Raw genomic sequence first — 17,032 nt, forward strand, 5'->3', positions numbered from 1 at the left:
GTGCTGTAGCACCCCCCACCCACCCACCTTCTAACCTCAGCCACTGTAGGCACATGCCTGCATTTCTAGAATGAAAAGCGAATGTCTATCCACCTCCACATCGGTTCAAGCTTTGCAGGTTAAACTAACCTGCAAAGACTGAATCAATTCAGACTCAGGCTCTCTGAATGTCTGTCCCTAGTCCAGGAGATCATCTAGTCCAACCCCCTGCTGAAAGCATGACCATGCCCAACTAGATCATCCCAGCCAAAGCTTTATCTAGCCGGGTCTTGAAAACTTCAAAGGATGGAGATTCCATCACCTCTCAGGGTAACCTATTCTAGTGTTTTACTACCCTCCCTATGAGAAAGCTTTTTCAAATATCTAACCTAAACTTCTCATGCTGCAACTTGAGACTACGGCTCCTTGTTCTGTCATCTGCCACCACTGAGAACAGTCCAGCTCCATCCTCTTCGGAGCCACCCTTCAAGTAGCTGAAAGATGCTATTAAATACCCCGTCAATCTTCTCTTCTCCAGACTAAATAAGCTCAGCTCCCTCAGCCTCTCCTCATAAGTTGTGTGTCCCAGGCCCCTCACCATTTTTGTGGCCTCTGCTGGACTCTCTCCAATTTGTCCACATCCTTTCTGTATTGGGAGGCCTAAAACTGGACACAGTATTCTAGATATGACCTCACCAGTGCTGAATAGAGGGGAAGAATCACTTCCCTAAACCTGCTGACAATTCAGCCCAGTATGCCATTAGCCTTCTTGAAAACACAGGCACACTGTTGTTCACATTCAGCTTATTATGTATTATAACCCCCAGGTCCTTTTCTGCAGAGCTGCTGCTTAGCCAGTTGGTCCCCAGTCTGTAGAGGAGCATGGGGTAGTTCCATCCTAAGTGAAGGACTTTGTACTTCTCCTTACTGAACCTCATGAGATTTCTTTTGGTCCAATTCTCTAATTTGTACAGGTCTCTGAATCTTAGCCGTACTCTCCAGCACATCTACTTCTTCCCCCAGCTTGGTGTCATCTGCAAACTTGCTGAGGGTGCACTCCCATCCCATCTTCAGAATCACTGATAAAGATATTGAACAAAACCAACCCCAGGACCAACCCCTGGGACACTCCATTTGATACCAGCTGCCAACTAGACATAGTGCCATTGATTACTTCCCTCTGAGCCTGATGATCCCACCAGTTTTCTATTCACCCTACAGTCTGTCCATACAAGCCATACCTCCTTAGCTTGCTTGTGAGAATGTTATGGGAGACTGTATCAGAAGCCTTGCTGAAATCAAGATATATCATATCCACTGCTCTTCCATGGAGCCAGTCATCTCATTGTATATAGTAGCTGGAACTGCCTTCACCTCTTTATGCTGTATTTACTCAAATCTATGACTAGGGTTTTTTTCTTAAATCGGCATGGGGAAAAGAGCCCCTTCTCTCAGATTCATGTACAAAGCAGAAGGGTCAGGGGTAGGGGACTGGGGAGGCTGGCAGCTGCTGCAATTCTGAATGTGATCCTGAGCCCAGGTTTGGCCCAGTCAGACCAACAGCTGTTGCTTGCCCCCCTACTGCTTGCCCTCTGTAGCTTACTGTCAGGCACAGCTCAGCTTCAAGCTTGGGCTGGAATTCCTCCCAGGAATGGAGCACATAGAAACTGTCCCCTGCCCACCAAATCAGCAGTGCTGACACTGCTGCATGGCCTGGCAGGGGCCACACTTCACGTGCTGTGCTCCATGATCCGGGAAGGAATACAGCCCCACAGGGTCTGATAGTAAAGCAGGGGGTTGCCGAAGAGGAAAGAAAGAAGGGAAGTGGCAGAGAATGTGGAGAACCAGTGGGGGCAAGAGGAGGGGCAGAGACTGTGGGAAGCTGGGGGTGTGGGCTCCAGGGGGAAGAACTGGGAGAGGCAGAGGCCAAGGTGCTCATCTGACCTCCCCCCCCACTCCCTGTCACTGCAGTCCCTGTAGTATGCATGGGGTGAATTTCATAGATTTCATAGACATTAGGGCTGGAAGGGACCTCAAGAGATCATCAAGTCCAGCCCCCTGCCCCAGGGGCAGGAAGTCAGCTAGGGTCAAAGGATCCCAACAAGATAAGCATCCAACCGTTCCTTGAATGAGTCCAGAGTGGGTGCCTTCACCACTTCTGGAGGGAGACTATTCCAGGCCTTGGGGGCTCCGACAGTAAAGAGGGCTCCTTATGTCCAGCCTAAAACAGTCATGGAGGAGTTTATGACCATTGGTCCTTCTTATCCCTCAGGGTTCTCTGGTGAACATTCCCCCAGATCCTTATGCACACCCATTACGTACTTATAGGCAGCCACCAGGTCACCCTAGATACTCTTTATTTCTTGTTTTCTTATAGTATTTACCTAAACCTAAGATGACCCTGAATTTAAGCCAACCTTCCAGTAATTAGATTCTATACCTGGAAAATTATAACAAATTTATAAATTTTCCATATATGGAATCTAATTATTGAGGGGCCATCTTAGGTTTAGGTAAATACTATAAGACACCAAGAAATAAAGACTATCTAGAGTATGTTTGGTATACTTAATATACCTCCAGTATTCATTTGGTCACCGTGTCTTTTTTAATATATTGCTGCCCTAACATTAACTTTATTTAATAAAGCTCCCACTCCCCATCCCAAAGCAACTGATTTTTTAAAAGACTGCTAAACTGTGTCCAACGTAAATAGCTTTTTACACGAACAGAAAAAGGCACATCACTCACACAAGGGGAACTCTGTTACAAAAATTTCAAACCTTTTGCTCCCAAGCACAGATACTGCAACTGCTCAGTTAAAGAAGTATAACACAGATAAAACAACCTATTTGTTCCTAATCGAGTTCTCAAAAATGACCAAATCATTTTTGCTCAAACTTCTGACAAAATGTGGAGTGAAGCAAAACATGAGAGATTTCAACTCAAGCAGCTGAAAGTTGGGAGAGTTAACTAAAAACTGCATCAAATTATGGAAACCATTGTATAACCCTAACTGTAGGTGGTGCTAGTAGTTCTGTGTATAATGAGAAACCAAAAACAGGGCTTGAACTGCCCTTTTTCTGTCAAACACTGACCAAAAAAAAACAAGCCACAACTGAAAAGACACCCAGCCACATTAAAGGGAAAATAATTTTAAAGTAAACTCAAAAAAGCAAAATAACTCAGTTAAGTCTGGCTGGTTGATAGCAGTTTGTCCTTAGATCCCCCTTCTGTGTTTTAATTATTGCCATAATGAATATACAAAATTAAAAATAATACAGAAGTCTGGGATGGCTACAATATCACTGGAATTAAGCAAGAAACTGTTTCCTCCCCCTGGTTAAAAGGTTATATTGCTTTAATTTGATGCGATTTACTACCCTATTTCTGATGAGTTATTTCTGTTCTAAATGGAACCAATTTACATATACATGTATATTAGTGACTTACATAGCAATTACAATGCAAGCAATTCCCACAGGCTAAAAAACAAAATTGTCCATATCATCTCTAACACACTAATTATATCCTTTGAAAAGATATGGCTATTTAAAATCAAGCCAGTAATTTTCCTGTTTAGTTGTTAATGAAGCACTGTGTCCCAGAGTCAGGAAAACTGATAACAGCTCCATATTGGCAAAATATGGGATAACCCTTTTATTAAAGCACCAATTGATTCTCTCTCTTGCAACTTACCATTAACATTTTATGCAGGTCCTCTTCAAAAGAATCTATATTGCAGTCAATCTTCTGCAAGTCATCTAACACCTCCCGTAACATAAATTGGTAATATTGCTTCATTAGTAGGCCACCCTTCAGGACTTCTTTACACTCTCTCACTAGCTGCAAGAGAAAAAGCAAAAAACTTCAGTTGGTCAATTGGCTATATTCATTTCCGTGGGGATTTAGGAACTGAAAATTTAAATATTATGCATAACTATTAGGCTTTTCTGGCCTTTGCAGGCTAGCTAAACACATCTATAGGAAAGCTGTGCACTAGTTCTCCAAGACCAACTAACTTTTATTATGCCATTCTTATTTACTGGAAGTAGGGATGACAGCAAATATTTCAGATGTTTCCCTTACTTTTCCCCTCACAATAAGTTACTACCAGTAGTTAGATAACTGGACATGGGGCCTAATATTTCTAGATCAATGTTTCAAATGCACAGAAAGTCAGTAACAAAATAAGGTGAATGTAACAGCTGCTAGCAGCTGATGGCTTAGGCACCACAGCACCAAAAAAAAATACCACGAATAAAAAACAGCAGCTAGTGACTTCAGGCAGTTTCAATGGAAAAGGCCAAGAACCAAACAAATAAGTGACTAACAATAGCCAGCTTTGATCAAGGTGCAAGCACATGAATGAGGCTGCCCATTCTATACCTGGCTCAACAAAACATGGAGCTTCACAGCATTTATACACATCCTCTAGGAGTTGCTGGGGAGGGAGAAGGAATACTTTCATTAGAGCAGCTCCAAAAGCTGCTCTAATTAAAGCACCTGGAGCATCTCTTGTATCAGCATCCGCTTGTCGAACGAGTTTTATTCCATAAAGCGCCCCCCCCCGGCGCCACCATTTTGAAGCCTGGGGACACCGATGCATGAGACGCTGGAGGCTGCTGAAGAGTGGTAATTACCATGCTCCAGCAGACTCAATTAAATCAGATTAAACTAAGTCTGCTCCAATGCGCTATATTTACAGCATGTCAGAGCAGCTTCTGACAGAGGCTTGCTGCTCATGTATAGGCACCCTTAGACAACAAAGCACTGGAAGCATATAGCAGAGAGAAATTCTGCGCTGGAAAAAAGACTGCCTGGATGAGCTAGTAGGTTCTTTCCTATCCCCAGCCTTCTGTTATTCTGAAACATGTCTCACTAAGTCAAGTTCTTTCACTTTTCTTGAACAGTGATTAAAGCAAGGAAAGGAAGGGAAGTGGAGGAAAGCTGGTTTTTCTTTTCCTTTTTTTAGTTTATTAGAAATGATATGACAAGAGTGACTGATTCTCTTCCAGCCCCCCACAAAAAAAGGATATAGTGTATCCTAGACAGGAACATTTTAAAATGTTGCATAATTTATACTGCAGCAACACTAAGGAGCCCATGTCATGGATTAGGACCCTGTCCTGCCAGGTACTATACAAACAGAAGAGAAAGGCTCCCACAATCACTGACCACTACAGCTATTTTAAAACGATTTCCACAATCAACTGAAACAAAGACTTAGTTTCAGGATAAACAGTAAGTTTATATTACACTATACTATAGTTTATATTTGAACTATATTTATACATGGTAAATATATTTATACTAGCTGCTATGTATAAATATACTAGTTTAAAAATGATGCACAATTTTGGGCAGAAATGAATGTCCACTAAAACAGCTGAGTTTATTCTCCCTAAGATGACTGAATCACATTTGAAAAGTTCCCAATTACATGCCCTAACAATCTAACCACTTCTGTCCATTAATCTAGCAAAGGGCCCATGCTACAATTACATCCAAAAAGCTGCTATGTATATTTACTTATTTGTTTCAGTAAACAATCTTTTTGCATCTCTATATGGGTCTGATATTGTATAATCAAACATTCAACACACTGGACCAACGAATTTCTTTGTCAAGACTTACTATACAGTGGACACAATTACATGAGAGGCCTGTAGTTGCCAGACACCTGGCACAGTGGTTAATGCGCAGTAGCTCCAGCGAACATCTTTTAAGTGACACTACTACACAGAAGCCTAACAATACTGCACAGTAGTGTATCAGCACTACTAGTTCTGTGACACGCTACTGTGCAGTCAACGTCTCATGTAGACGCGCCCAGTGACCACTTACTAGTTTCCAGCATTAACAAAACTTTCTTTAGGTAAAGTCTTTCTTAGTTTGTAAAACATGCTTGGGAAAAAATGGCTAGATTACAAATGTATGAAGAACAAATTTATTTTAAATTAAGACATTAACAAAAACAATTAATCTAGCAGTGTCAATTGATAGTGGCCTAAAATAGCTCCAGTTTACACAGTGCTTCATCTAAGAAACCTGAATTACAGATAAGGAATCTCTTTCTCTACTCCCAGTCATTTTCTAATTTGGACTAAGACGAGGCAAGTAGTAGTGTCCACTGACTCCAAAGTAAAAGAAAGAAAAGCCCTTACAAAAAAAAAAAAAAATCACAGCATTCAGCACACACGTAATCATGGTGAAGTCTGACTTCAAAGAACCAACAGGTGGCAACCTTACACATTTCTTCTACTAAAGACTTTCTATTCTCAGCATGGGAAGCAGCCAGTGTCTCACGAGAATGGGCTCTAAATGCTGGCAGGAAAGACCCTGTAGGTTTAAAAGCAGAAAAAAATATGGGATTCTTCCTCTAATCAAGATGGATATATTTTTTCAACCTATATTTTTCAATCAATCTATTATAAGTGGACTTCATTAGGCCTCCAACTGCATCAACTGTGCAATAATCTCTTCCTTTAAGGATTTTAAAGAAAGGCAAAATATATCCAGACACAAAAGAGGACGTCTGCCTCCATCTTACACGGCCAAAGAAATTCTGACAAGAAAAGACATTTATGAAATGAGGAACATAGGCATGACAGCCCAAGATGTGTAGTAGTATGGGGTGGTGCTTTTCTCCTTATTACATTAGAATAAAAAAATTGTCCGTGGAATTTACTTGCTGGTAAATCTGAAATCCAGTCCATTTTAAACATTAAGGATCAAAGTGATCAAGGCTTTTTTGCTTGATATTTTTCTGTCTGAATAAATTAGAAGACAAAAATAATGCCTATGCCTTATTGTTTCATATTCCAAAAAGAGCTGAACATCTGCTCTGAGTCCAAATTAGGGCATTATGGCTGCTTGCAGGCATTAAAAAACAAAAACAAACCCCCCCCGTGCTTTATTTTAAACTCTGTGCACTCCTGTGCTGAGCGCAGCACATACCCAGAAGAGGCATCATATTAGGTGGATCTGGCTAGTATCTGTGTAAATAGGGCACTTAAGTGGGGCTTTTCTGGTGCTTTTATCTAATAGCTGAATCAGCTTTATCTAAAAGCACCAAAAAGCCGTGTTGAAGCACCCAATATATATAGACACTGCAGAGCCAGGTTGATGTAATGTGCCCTTTTTTTTTTTAATCTCTTAAGGAAGATCTTTCTATACTGGGATTAGAGATGTAATTCAGAATGAAGCAGCAATCAAAAGGCCAAGCTGAAGCAGACAACTAGAGTGCCAACATTTCAGCATTATTTTGGAGTTGAGTAACACAGATGCCTCCTATTTCTATTTAATGCATCTTTTGCAAGAACTTTGGGGCAATACATATATCAGGTTCCCTAACCTGACAAAAGAAAAAAAAATCTAAAATAGCATTCCCTGGCTTGACTGTATTGAAGAATTTGGGAATTATGGTTATATCAGACCTAATCTACATAGGTCATGAAGGACCTAAATTGCTGTAGACTCTTTTAAAAATACTGATTGGGATCATGAATACTTATTGAGGTTTCCATTCTCTCTAATGAACTAATTAACCAAAGGCGAGAATTTCTAGTGACATTTTTTATTGGACCAACTGTATATTTGGAAGAGCTGTTGGATAAGCTTTCAAGCATCAAGTGTCCTTCCACAGGACTCTAAAGAAGTGGAGGGGGAGGTAAGTGAAGGTGGTTACTTCTTGCTAACTGTGGAAACTGCAGGCTAAAAGGCTGGGGAATAATGAGGGAAAGACAAACTAATGGGATGCCATCTTATTTCTGCAGTGTGATGGAGAAGACCCATCAGACTGACATTTCCTCCCAGGCCCTCGTATACAAGGAAACCCAAGACTTCTTACAGCAGTGGTTTTCAACCTTTTTTCATTTGTAACCTCCTAAAAAAATTCTAATGGAAGTCAGGACCCCTTTGGAAATTTCAAATGGAGGTGTGGAACCCTTTGAATTGTAAGTGTGAGTATTCATACTTTGATTGATCATAGTCATCTTTTGTGAACCCCTTAGACAGTCTGCAAACAACTGGAGTCCTCAGACAACAGGTTGAAAACCAGTGTCCTAGAGGAAACCCTAGAGGAAGGAAAGAAACTGTCCTAGAAGCAGTCTTCAAAAACCTGAATCAGTGGGTTACCAGGTCTGGGGCTATGCTGTAGTTTGGAAATTAATGTTGGAATATCTGGAAGACGACAACCTGAAAAAGCTATTTCTAAAACAGTAGGGTCATGGTTTGTTTAGGTCTGCCTGAATGAAATCATCTTGTAGGATCAGCAGCATCTTTCAAAGTCTAGTCCAGGCTCTGCCCAAATAGCTAATCTCCTTGGAAAGAGACAGCTATAAAAAAGAGCTTAGAAAGGAAGTAATCTATATATGGTTGCAACAAGAGTGACTTTGCTGTCTTGCCTGTTATCTTATGGGCCCAGTACTGTAATCAAATCTCTGGAAATATTCCTAAGTGTGGTTGACAAAAGTATATTTTCTTCCCATGCCCTCAGAAACAAGGATGCCAAGGATCCCTGAAAGAATCCCTATATGGTAGAAAGAAAATGCCTCAGAAGGAGTCTTCAGAGGCTTAACAAGGTTAACAAGTCTGGGACTTGATTTTTAATTTGTATTTTATTTTTCTTGTTAGGCTGCACTGAACTTTAAAGTTTGGGCAGAGGTCATGAGTTCATCAAAAAAGATGAAAAATGGAAATGGGGGAGTTGATAAGTAGAAGAAATACAGTTGGGTGGGCATGGGAATGCAGACAGGAAAGAAGCTCATATCCTCACCTTCTGAGTCAGTGACTGATCACTGCACCTAGCAAGTGCAGAAGAAAAATTCAAGTATGCATTCCTCAAGGATATCATACTAGATATGGGGTGGGCAATTATTTCAGCTGGAGGGTAGCTTAAGTTTTCGTACGCTGCCGAGGGCTGCAAGGGTAGCCCCACCACTTGACAGGTGCCCCGCCCCCTGGTCACCATCTTGGGACCAGAAGTCCTGCCCCTCACCCCTGACCTTTGCCACCAGACATCACTCCCCTTTTGGGAGGTGGGTTTGACATCTCGGAACCAGAAAAAAAAAGTCATATACTAAAAGTCAAACACCTACTATATTTTAATTTTATTACAAAAAATATTTTTGTCATAATTTGTGTTTGCATACCATGTATACAGCTCTGGCTACAGCTGTGGACCACAAGCACCCTAAGGACTGCTGCTACCACTGGTAGTGGGGGCTGTGCACCATTGGGTGGGGGGGGAAGTGTGTGGAGCGGGTCCCCATACCCCCTGCCCACCTGAGCGCCATGTTCCTGCCAGCCCCCTGGTCGCAGACTCTGTGCTTCTGCCAGCCCCTGCCCCACACCCCACCCCGCCCTGCCCAGCTGCAGCTCCCTCTGCCGCTCTCTCACATCACTTCCCTACCTGCTGCCCAGAACAAGTACTGCTGCAGGGACACAAAGAGGGGCCACTGAATGCCAAGGAAGCCAAGCAGGTCCCCCAGCTGCTGCAGCAGTGGCAGCAGCAGCCCCAACCAGAAGCTGCATGCTGGCTGGGCTGGGCCCTTCTGCACATGAGGGTGGGAGCAAGACACAAAGGCTGGACAGGGTACAATTAATTAGTGGGTGTCCGTGGAACAGAAGAAATTGCCTGGCAGGCCAGATCTGACGCGTGGGTCGTATTTTGCCCGCCCCGTACCAGATCATACTAATTATGCTCAGGTGCAACACACAACTGTTGCCAAAACTATTTCAACTGTACTGTGGAAAAAGCCTGCAGCTGATAATAGAAATGGAACATTATTATTTAAATTAAAGGCTGATAATTAAGGCTGTGTGAAGCTTTGGTCACTGATTCAATTTGGAGGAGATCCGGCCCGATTCAGCAGCCAAATCTCCAAATCTGAATCAAACTGGGAGACCCATTAATCTCTCCAAATCAAATCAGAAGCCTCAGATTTGATTGAGAGAGATTAGGAGAGATTCAATGATTTGGCCATAGACAAAGCTTTATGTTTTTTCTACGTACCTTGAGGTACTAGGTGCGGCTCGTGAATACTGAGATGGTGGGGTGGATGGAGCGTCCCACGGGAGGGCCGGCGGGGGGGCGGGTCCCCTGCACATTTGGTGGCGGACCCAGAAGTGGACCAGAAATACTTCCAGGTCCACTGCATAGCAAGGGGGGGACTTCCCCCCGCTCCCCAACTCGGTGACTGGTGCCACCCAGGGTCCCCCCATGGTCGATCACCAAGCCAGGGGGGCGGTCATACTTCTGGTCCACTTCCGGGTCTGCCGCTGAGCGTGCAGGGGACCTCCCCTCACTGCGCTCCCGTGGGACGCTCCATCCACCCCACCATCTTAGCATTCATGACCTGCACCTGGTACCTCGAGGTACATAGAAAAAACACATAAAGCTGTATCTATGGCCGAATCGCTGATTCTCCAAATCAGAATCGAATCTTCAGATTCCGCCAAATCAAATTGGGACAGCGATCCAAATCAGAGAACTGAATCACTGTCCCGCAAATCAGGCAGAGTCCGAACTGAATACTGCCCACGTCACACACCCCTATTTATAATCCTTTATCAACAGTTTTGATTCCTGGAAGTCTAAATCAAGAAGTATATTTAGTAAACAAAGGACTGCATATGCAATATGTATATAATATAATAAAAGGCAATTTAATGATTCATTCTGTATTGCTATTTCTGAAACAAATTTTAAAATAACTAATAGACAAGATAAGCATAATTAAAGGAAAGAAAGCTATTTTTAATAAAGCTTTTGAACCGAACCTGCTTAATACTCAAGAGAGATGGTTCCCCAGCAGGCCTTTGTTCCAACCTCAACTTGAGACATTCATGGATAACATTGAGCAGAACTCGGCAAAGGACCAGGAATGCAGGTTCAAAAGATGGTAAGTCCATAGATTTCAGTTCTTCCCATGATACAGGACTGCATTTTTGCTCAGAGGAAGGTGGGGAATTTAACAACTGCACATAATCTGAACACAACATCGGATCTGGGAATTCTGAAAACTGTAACAAAAACAATTATAAATATTGTGAGATGAATTTTAAATCATTTTAGAGCTATCAACATTTAAAAAAGACACATCAGAAGAGACTGACTCTTAAAAGAGACAAACAACAAAAGAAGGGACCGATTCTTAAAATCTTACAATAACATGCATTAAAAAAAGACTATTTTTAAAGAGCCAGTCTCTTTTTAAATTACCATGCTCTAATTTACCCAAAGGTCTGAAACACCATGAATAAATTTTAATTAAAAAACAAAAAAACCTAAGGTTACCAGGGTGAGAAAAAAAAACAAAAAACAGATGTGGACACTTGACAATGAACATCTTTAAATTTACATTCTAAGCTCAAAAAATGATTAAGCTTTCCTAATAAAGCAGAAGGTTCCTTGACTTCACAAAACCAGTTTTCATGATAGCCTAGAATAATATTACACCCAATACAACACAAGCACAAGCAGTCAAATCATTTTAGGGTATTTAAGAGATCTTTTCTAGATATAAACTTTAAAAAGGCTTTAAAATACTTTACATCAGTGGGTTATTCTGAAAAAAACCCCCACAATGTAATGTACTACCATCCTGTAAAAAAAAAAAAAATGACATATGAAAGCTGTACCTCTGTATTAATGTTTACAAAGAAATGATCACTCATTACACTCCTAAACTCTCCTACAACCTTGGAATATCCTCCAGACAGATCTGTCAAATGTCATTTTTCATAAAACTGAAATTGGACTATGTAAATAATACATTAAAACTTTTGTGCTATTTACTGTTAAAATCTAGCTCCAGACAGACAGATATTTTCACATAATATTTTTTTTTAAGCTATGAACAATTCTGCAGGCAACCTGTGTTTTAGGCAGAACTGCTAGGGTTAACTCACTGGATGGTAATTTAGAGCAGACATTCGTCTTTTAATACACATACAACTCTCATTGATGTTAACCTAAGCTCTACATTAACCAAGGAAAAAAATATGCCCTTAAAGACCTTAGAATTTACTCTGTTCTATTCTATGCCTTCCATTAATATGTTAAGAAACATGAATAGCACCTGTTACATTTGATTTTCTCCTTTTTCTTTAGTGCCAAATTTGCATAGCACCGATTAAAATGAGAGGTAAATGGATTAATAAAAAAAGTAGATTGAATGACATAATATAGCCATGGAAGTTGAAAACTTTAAACATTCTATCTTTAGTCTCATCAACTACCAGAAAACAAAAAAGGATGTGTTTATTCCCTTACACCCACATACACATTTTTGACATTTTGTTCCTACTGCATCGTGCAAGCTCTGGTTTCCCAGGAACAGCCTCAGAGTATTATCGTTTCTGACAAACACAGCTTTCAGTTTATTATTATTTTTAATACATGATGTTTCTGGACTGTCAAACAGGATGTTTCAGGACTGTCAAACTAATTTCCCAGCAATGTGGCATACTCACTGTTTTTTTTTTTAATGTTGGCACAAAACCAGCTGCCAGCTGCAGATTCCAAAAGAGATTTTAAAAAAAAGCAATAAACTGTTACATAAACACAAAGATAGAAAATTCTTTGGGGTTTGTCCAGACCAACAAATCACCTTAAGGACAAAACAGCTGCTGAACGCTCTTTGGATTAGATGCCTTTCACAATTAGTAAAACTATGTCTTATATATTGAATAACATTGATTCCTTGTACAAACCCCCAATACCATTCCCCACCCCTCAAAAAATAAGGATGGAAAGAAGTCCTTTGTTCCAGCAATCTATTCAAATTGAAACCTCAATATTTTCCCCCATGCTCTAGTTCAGGGTTGTTCAACTTGCATGTTAATTTGCAGTCCCCGGCTCCCATCTGGCTGCCACTCCTTGCACTGCAGCAGGAGCTGAGGGCTCCCTGTACTTCCTCCCTCCACCCCCAGCATGGTGCAGGAGGAAGTGGCCTCCACATACAGCACTGTGCAGGGGGAAGTATTTGTGTGTGGCATGGTGCACCATGTCAGAGCAGGTGGGGTGGGTGTCATTTTGTAGCATGGTGTGGCCCCAGGGGCACCTGACCAGTGTTGGTGAGGCCTGCATAGCTTTTGGCCCCCAGGTGCTTATGAGTTGGACAGCCCTGCTCTAGGTTTGTCCCAGTCACTTCTCCCATTTCTACTTGGGATAAGTAGAAGAGATTGCCTTTTCAGCCAATCAACTCTTGATTCTCAGGTGACCTGTCTTGAAAGATAGGGATCTCCTTCTCCTCAGCCCAAAAAGGATGACTACACTGGTCAAATATTGGCCTCAGTGAAGGCAAAGGGAATTTTGTATGTAGCATTAACAGGATCAGGATTTAACCCACTATGTCCATAGCATTCCCAGTCTCTGCTGCACTAAATCACAAGTCCAAGGTGGGTCAATCTATAGAGAAATTCTGTAGCATATCTTCTTACACATTTATGAACTTGCATGTAAAGCTGTCTCATTGGGACTAGTTGATTTACAAGAAAAGTAACTGCTTCTTTCCAAGGCAGTATCAACATGACTTCCTACCAAATTCCATTTTATTTACCTTCCTCTAGGGACAGCTCATGTGTTTCCTATTAAAGAGTCACTGGATAAAAATAACAAACAACCATAACCCATCCCAACAGCAAGGGAGTCTCTTCATCTAAGAGCCCTTTCCCACTGTGTTACAGTCAGTTACTCTGTGGCTTGCTTTCCTTCTGGCCCTATGTCAAGAGTGCAGCTGGGTCTACACAACAGTCAAGGTACAGAAGGTATCTCAAGTGGACGGTGCAGTGATTAGGGAACTCTCCTGGGGTGTGGGAGATACAGGTCTGAATCCCTCTAGACAAAGAGGGAATGGAACAAAGCTTACCACTTCCTGGGCAAGTGCTCTAGCTGCTGGGCTCTTATGTAAAAAGTGGGCACTGGAATCATCACCTCAGGCCATGTCTTTAAAAAGTATGAACAGGTTACCTTTATACACAAAGGGACATTGTAGGTGTTCAGCATCTCATAGGTGCCTAATTTAGGGCTGCAGGAAACCACCTAAATACAGTCTAAACAGGAAAGAAAGGTAGGATTTCAGGACCTCTGCTTCTTAGGCATTTTCTAGTGGCTGGCCTTGGCATCATCCCTGTGAATCCAAATCCTAGGCATCTAAATCTCCCCATTCAGAGTACAGGAAACCAAGATGCCCAACTTGGATTTGGAAAGGCTATTTTAGGAGCAGGGCACCGAATTTCAGGCTTGAGAGCACTTAGCTTTGATACTCCTAGTACCTTTGTGAATGTTGTCCTTAAATGCCTAAAGCCTATTAAAAAATAAATGAAAAATGGGACTCAGGCAATTTATAGAAAGACAGATATATTGCACACACACACACACCCCCTGTTTGTCTGTCTATAAATTGTCTGAGTCCCATTTTTCATTTATTTTTCAATAGGCTTTAGGTACTTAAAATGTTTACACACACACACACACACACACATCTATGTATCTGATTCTGTGTACATAAACTACCCAGGTCTCATTTTTACTGTAAACACATATACTCCCCATAGGTCTCTAATGCTAAAACACACAATTGAAAACTGTATCTTTAAAGGTCCTGATCCTATAATGACTTTCACACTGATGGATTCTATCATCTGCAGAGAGGTCATAAGTAGCACAGTTTAAGCATAATGAATTATGTGTTATATAAAATCTGAAAATTAATTTAAAACAAATCAGAAAACTAATTCAGCTTTCATAAAACATGTGTTTTATATTATACTAACATTTGAAATCTATATTCTTTTTTAAAAGAAATATAGAAAATACTTAACATTTCTTTGATTTACAAGAAAAAAAAAATCTAAGTAGCCACAGTTGTTAAAATAAAATTTCTTTGCATTTTGCAAAATGTGTATATATATATATATTCTTCCATGGTCAGTTTTATAAGCATACTTTAGAGACATTAACAAAGGTCAATAATAAAACATTAGTCATGTAAATAGAACAAAGAGCAGCCTGAGTCACATTGGAAAAAACAGTGCAAATGAATAATTCAGTGTATTGTCAGATACACAGAATAAGCCAACTGAAAAACATTTCCTCACTTCTTTCAATTCATAGTAATCTGTTAACACAACAAGTAATGCATTTTAGAAAAGTGTAATGTTTCAGTTTGACCATTTTCTTTTTAAATTAGCTGTTTTTTAAATTTGGGACTGTCAGAAAAGTTTACAAACATTGTTTCACAAGATTCCTCCAACACGATTCCTTGTGTCATGTTAACAGGTATTAAAAGAGGAGGACAACAATTGAATGCAATGAAATAGTTTAGTGAAAAATTAATGCTAAAGTAATGGAAGCATAGTAATTTTTTTCCAAAAAAGAATAATGGTCAGTACATCTTGGAAGTCTTCCACCCCTTGGTTCTCAGAGCCGCTCTAATTAAAGCGCCCCTTCCACCCTCCACTCTGGAGCATGTATATACACACCCCTTCTGCGCAGTAAAGTATTATGGCAAAAACCATACTAACGCGCAGGAAAATTAAGCTATTGCCCATTAAGCATGACTAAAAAAGTGTGCGCTTTTGCTATTGTGCACTAGGGCAGCCTAATGCACATGTAGTTAGTACCTCATGTTAGAGGTACTAAACTTAATGCACAGTAGCAAAAACACATTAATAAACATGCAGACACACCCAGGGAGAAAGAAATATTCAAAACCAATTTTTCAATCATGAAAATTACTTTTCAGTCCCATTCACTTCTAAGTACTCTGACCTACATACTGAGACAAACTTTAACACGTGATTTCTACTTTTTCACCAATAAACATATGAATGCATCTTCTTCATAAGCTGCACAGAATGGCACATATGCTCGTACATATGGTGATTTACAATAGCATCAATGTTTTCAGTCAAATCTTTTAGTACATACAATGAAAGCCATTTGAGGCTAGGAGCAGATTCGACCAATATTTTCTATTTATTATTTGATGAGAACAAAATCATCATTGTCTTTTCCATCATCAAGTTACTTCATAAATAAGTACTTATTAATCCTCAACTGACATCTGGGAGTTAAGTACTATTATCCTTTTTTAAAATAGGAAAGCAGTGGCAAATGGAGTCCAGCAACTTGTCCAAGACTACAGAGAGCATTTACATCACAGACTGCATTAAAACACAAGGACAAGTCAGGGAGAGACCCCTAGACCAAGTGGTTTTCAAACTTCCTGGTCATGGAACCCTTTTAGATTATTTCTTCTGCCATGGAACCCCCTACCCACATCCCTGGAGCCATAAGACCCAACAAAGGCAATGCACCAGTTCCCAGCCCACTCTGCCATTACCTCCAAACTCTTTTCAGAATCCCTGATGACTTACTGTGGAATTCAAGGGTTCCACAGGGCACAGTTGGAAAACCACCGCACTAGACTATGCCACCTAACTGTGAGAAGAAATAACCCTGATTACCAATATTATTAATATATTAATTGTTTGAAAGTGAGGTAACATTGCTTATGTCATGATTAATTAATGCATTAATAATAGGACATGTAGGATGTTTATTCATATCTGTGTGTGATTTCTTATGACAGTACTTTATGCTGTGAGTTTGTAATCCATGACAATACTGAACTAAATTACTAGTAATTATTTCTCCATGTAAGATAATGGAGAACACTATCAAAACACTCAAAGTAACATAGTTATTCATTTCAAAGTAAGGAACAACCAATGTACTATGCTGCATAGAAACTCAATTACATGATCAGATACTGTTTATAAAATAAAGTACCCCAAAAGCCTAAATGGCATTGTGGCTACATCACCTGTCGAAACTCAATCTTAAATCCTGCCTTACACTGAAGGTTCTTAAATCCATAACAAATTATCCCAGTTCTTTGTAACTATATGAGACTTCAACTACTGTGCTCAGTTTATTACTTCCATCACAGCTTCTCTATTAATTTACTCATTCATTTCTAATGTTCAGCACATTGTATTTATACCACTTAAAATGTAGATTAAATGCCAACAAGAAAAC

General features: G+C 40.4%; 1 protein-coding gene across 5 annotated transcripts in view; it reads right to left on the reverse strand.

Moving 5' to 3' along the window:
• Positions 1 to 17,032, reverse strand: part of MAP3K4 (mitogen-activated protein kinase kinase kinase 4) — a 189,340-nt gene that overhangs the window by 56,520 nt on the left and 115,788 nt on the right. For all 5 annotated transcript variants that reach the window (XM_025201999.1, XM_025202000.1, XM_025202001.1 and 2 more), the window contains 2 exons: positions 10,765 to 11,007; positions 3,679 to 3,825 (listed from right to left, as the gene is read on the reverse strand). In XM_025201999.1, the coding sequence (XP_025057784.1) occupies positions 3,679 to 3,825; positions 10,765 to 11,007 (390 nt within the window). The remainder of the gene's footprint in view (positions 1 to 3,678; positions 3,826 to 10,764; positions 11,008 to 17,032) is intronic.

This window comes from Alligator sinensis, unplaced genomic scaffold (genome assembly GCF_000455745.1).
Source record: "Alligator sinensis unplaced genomic scaffold, ASM45574v1 scaffold682_1, whole genome shotgun sequence".
NCBI classification, from domain to species: domain Eukaryota; kingdom Metazoa; phylum Chordata; order Crocodylia; family Alligatoridae; genus Alligator; species Alligator sinensis.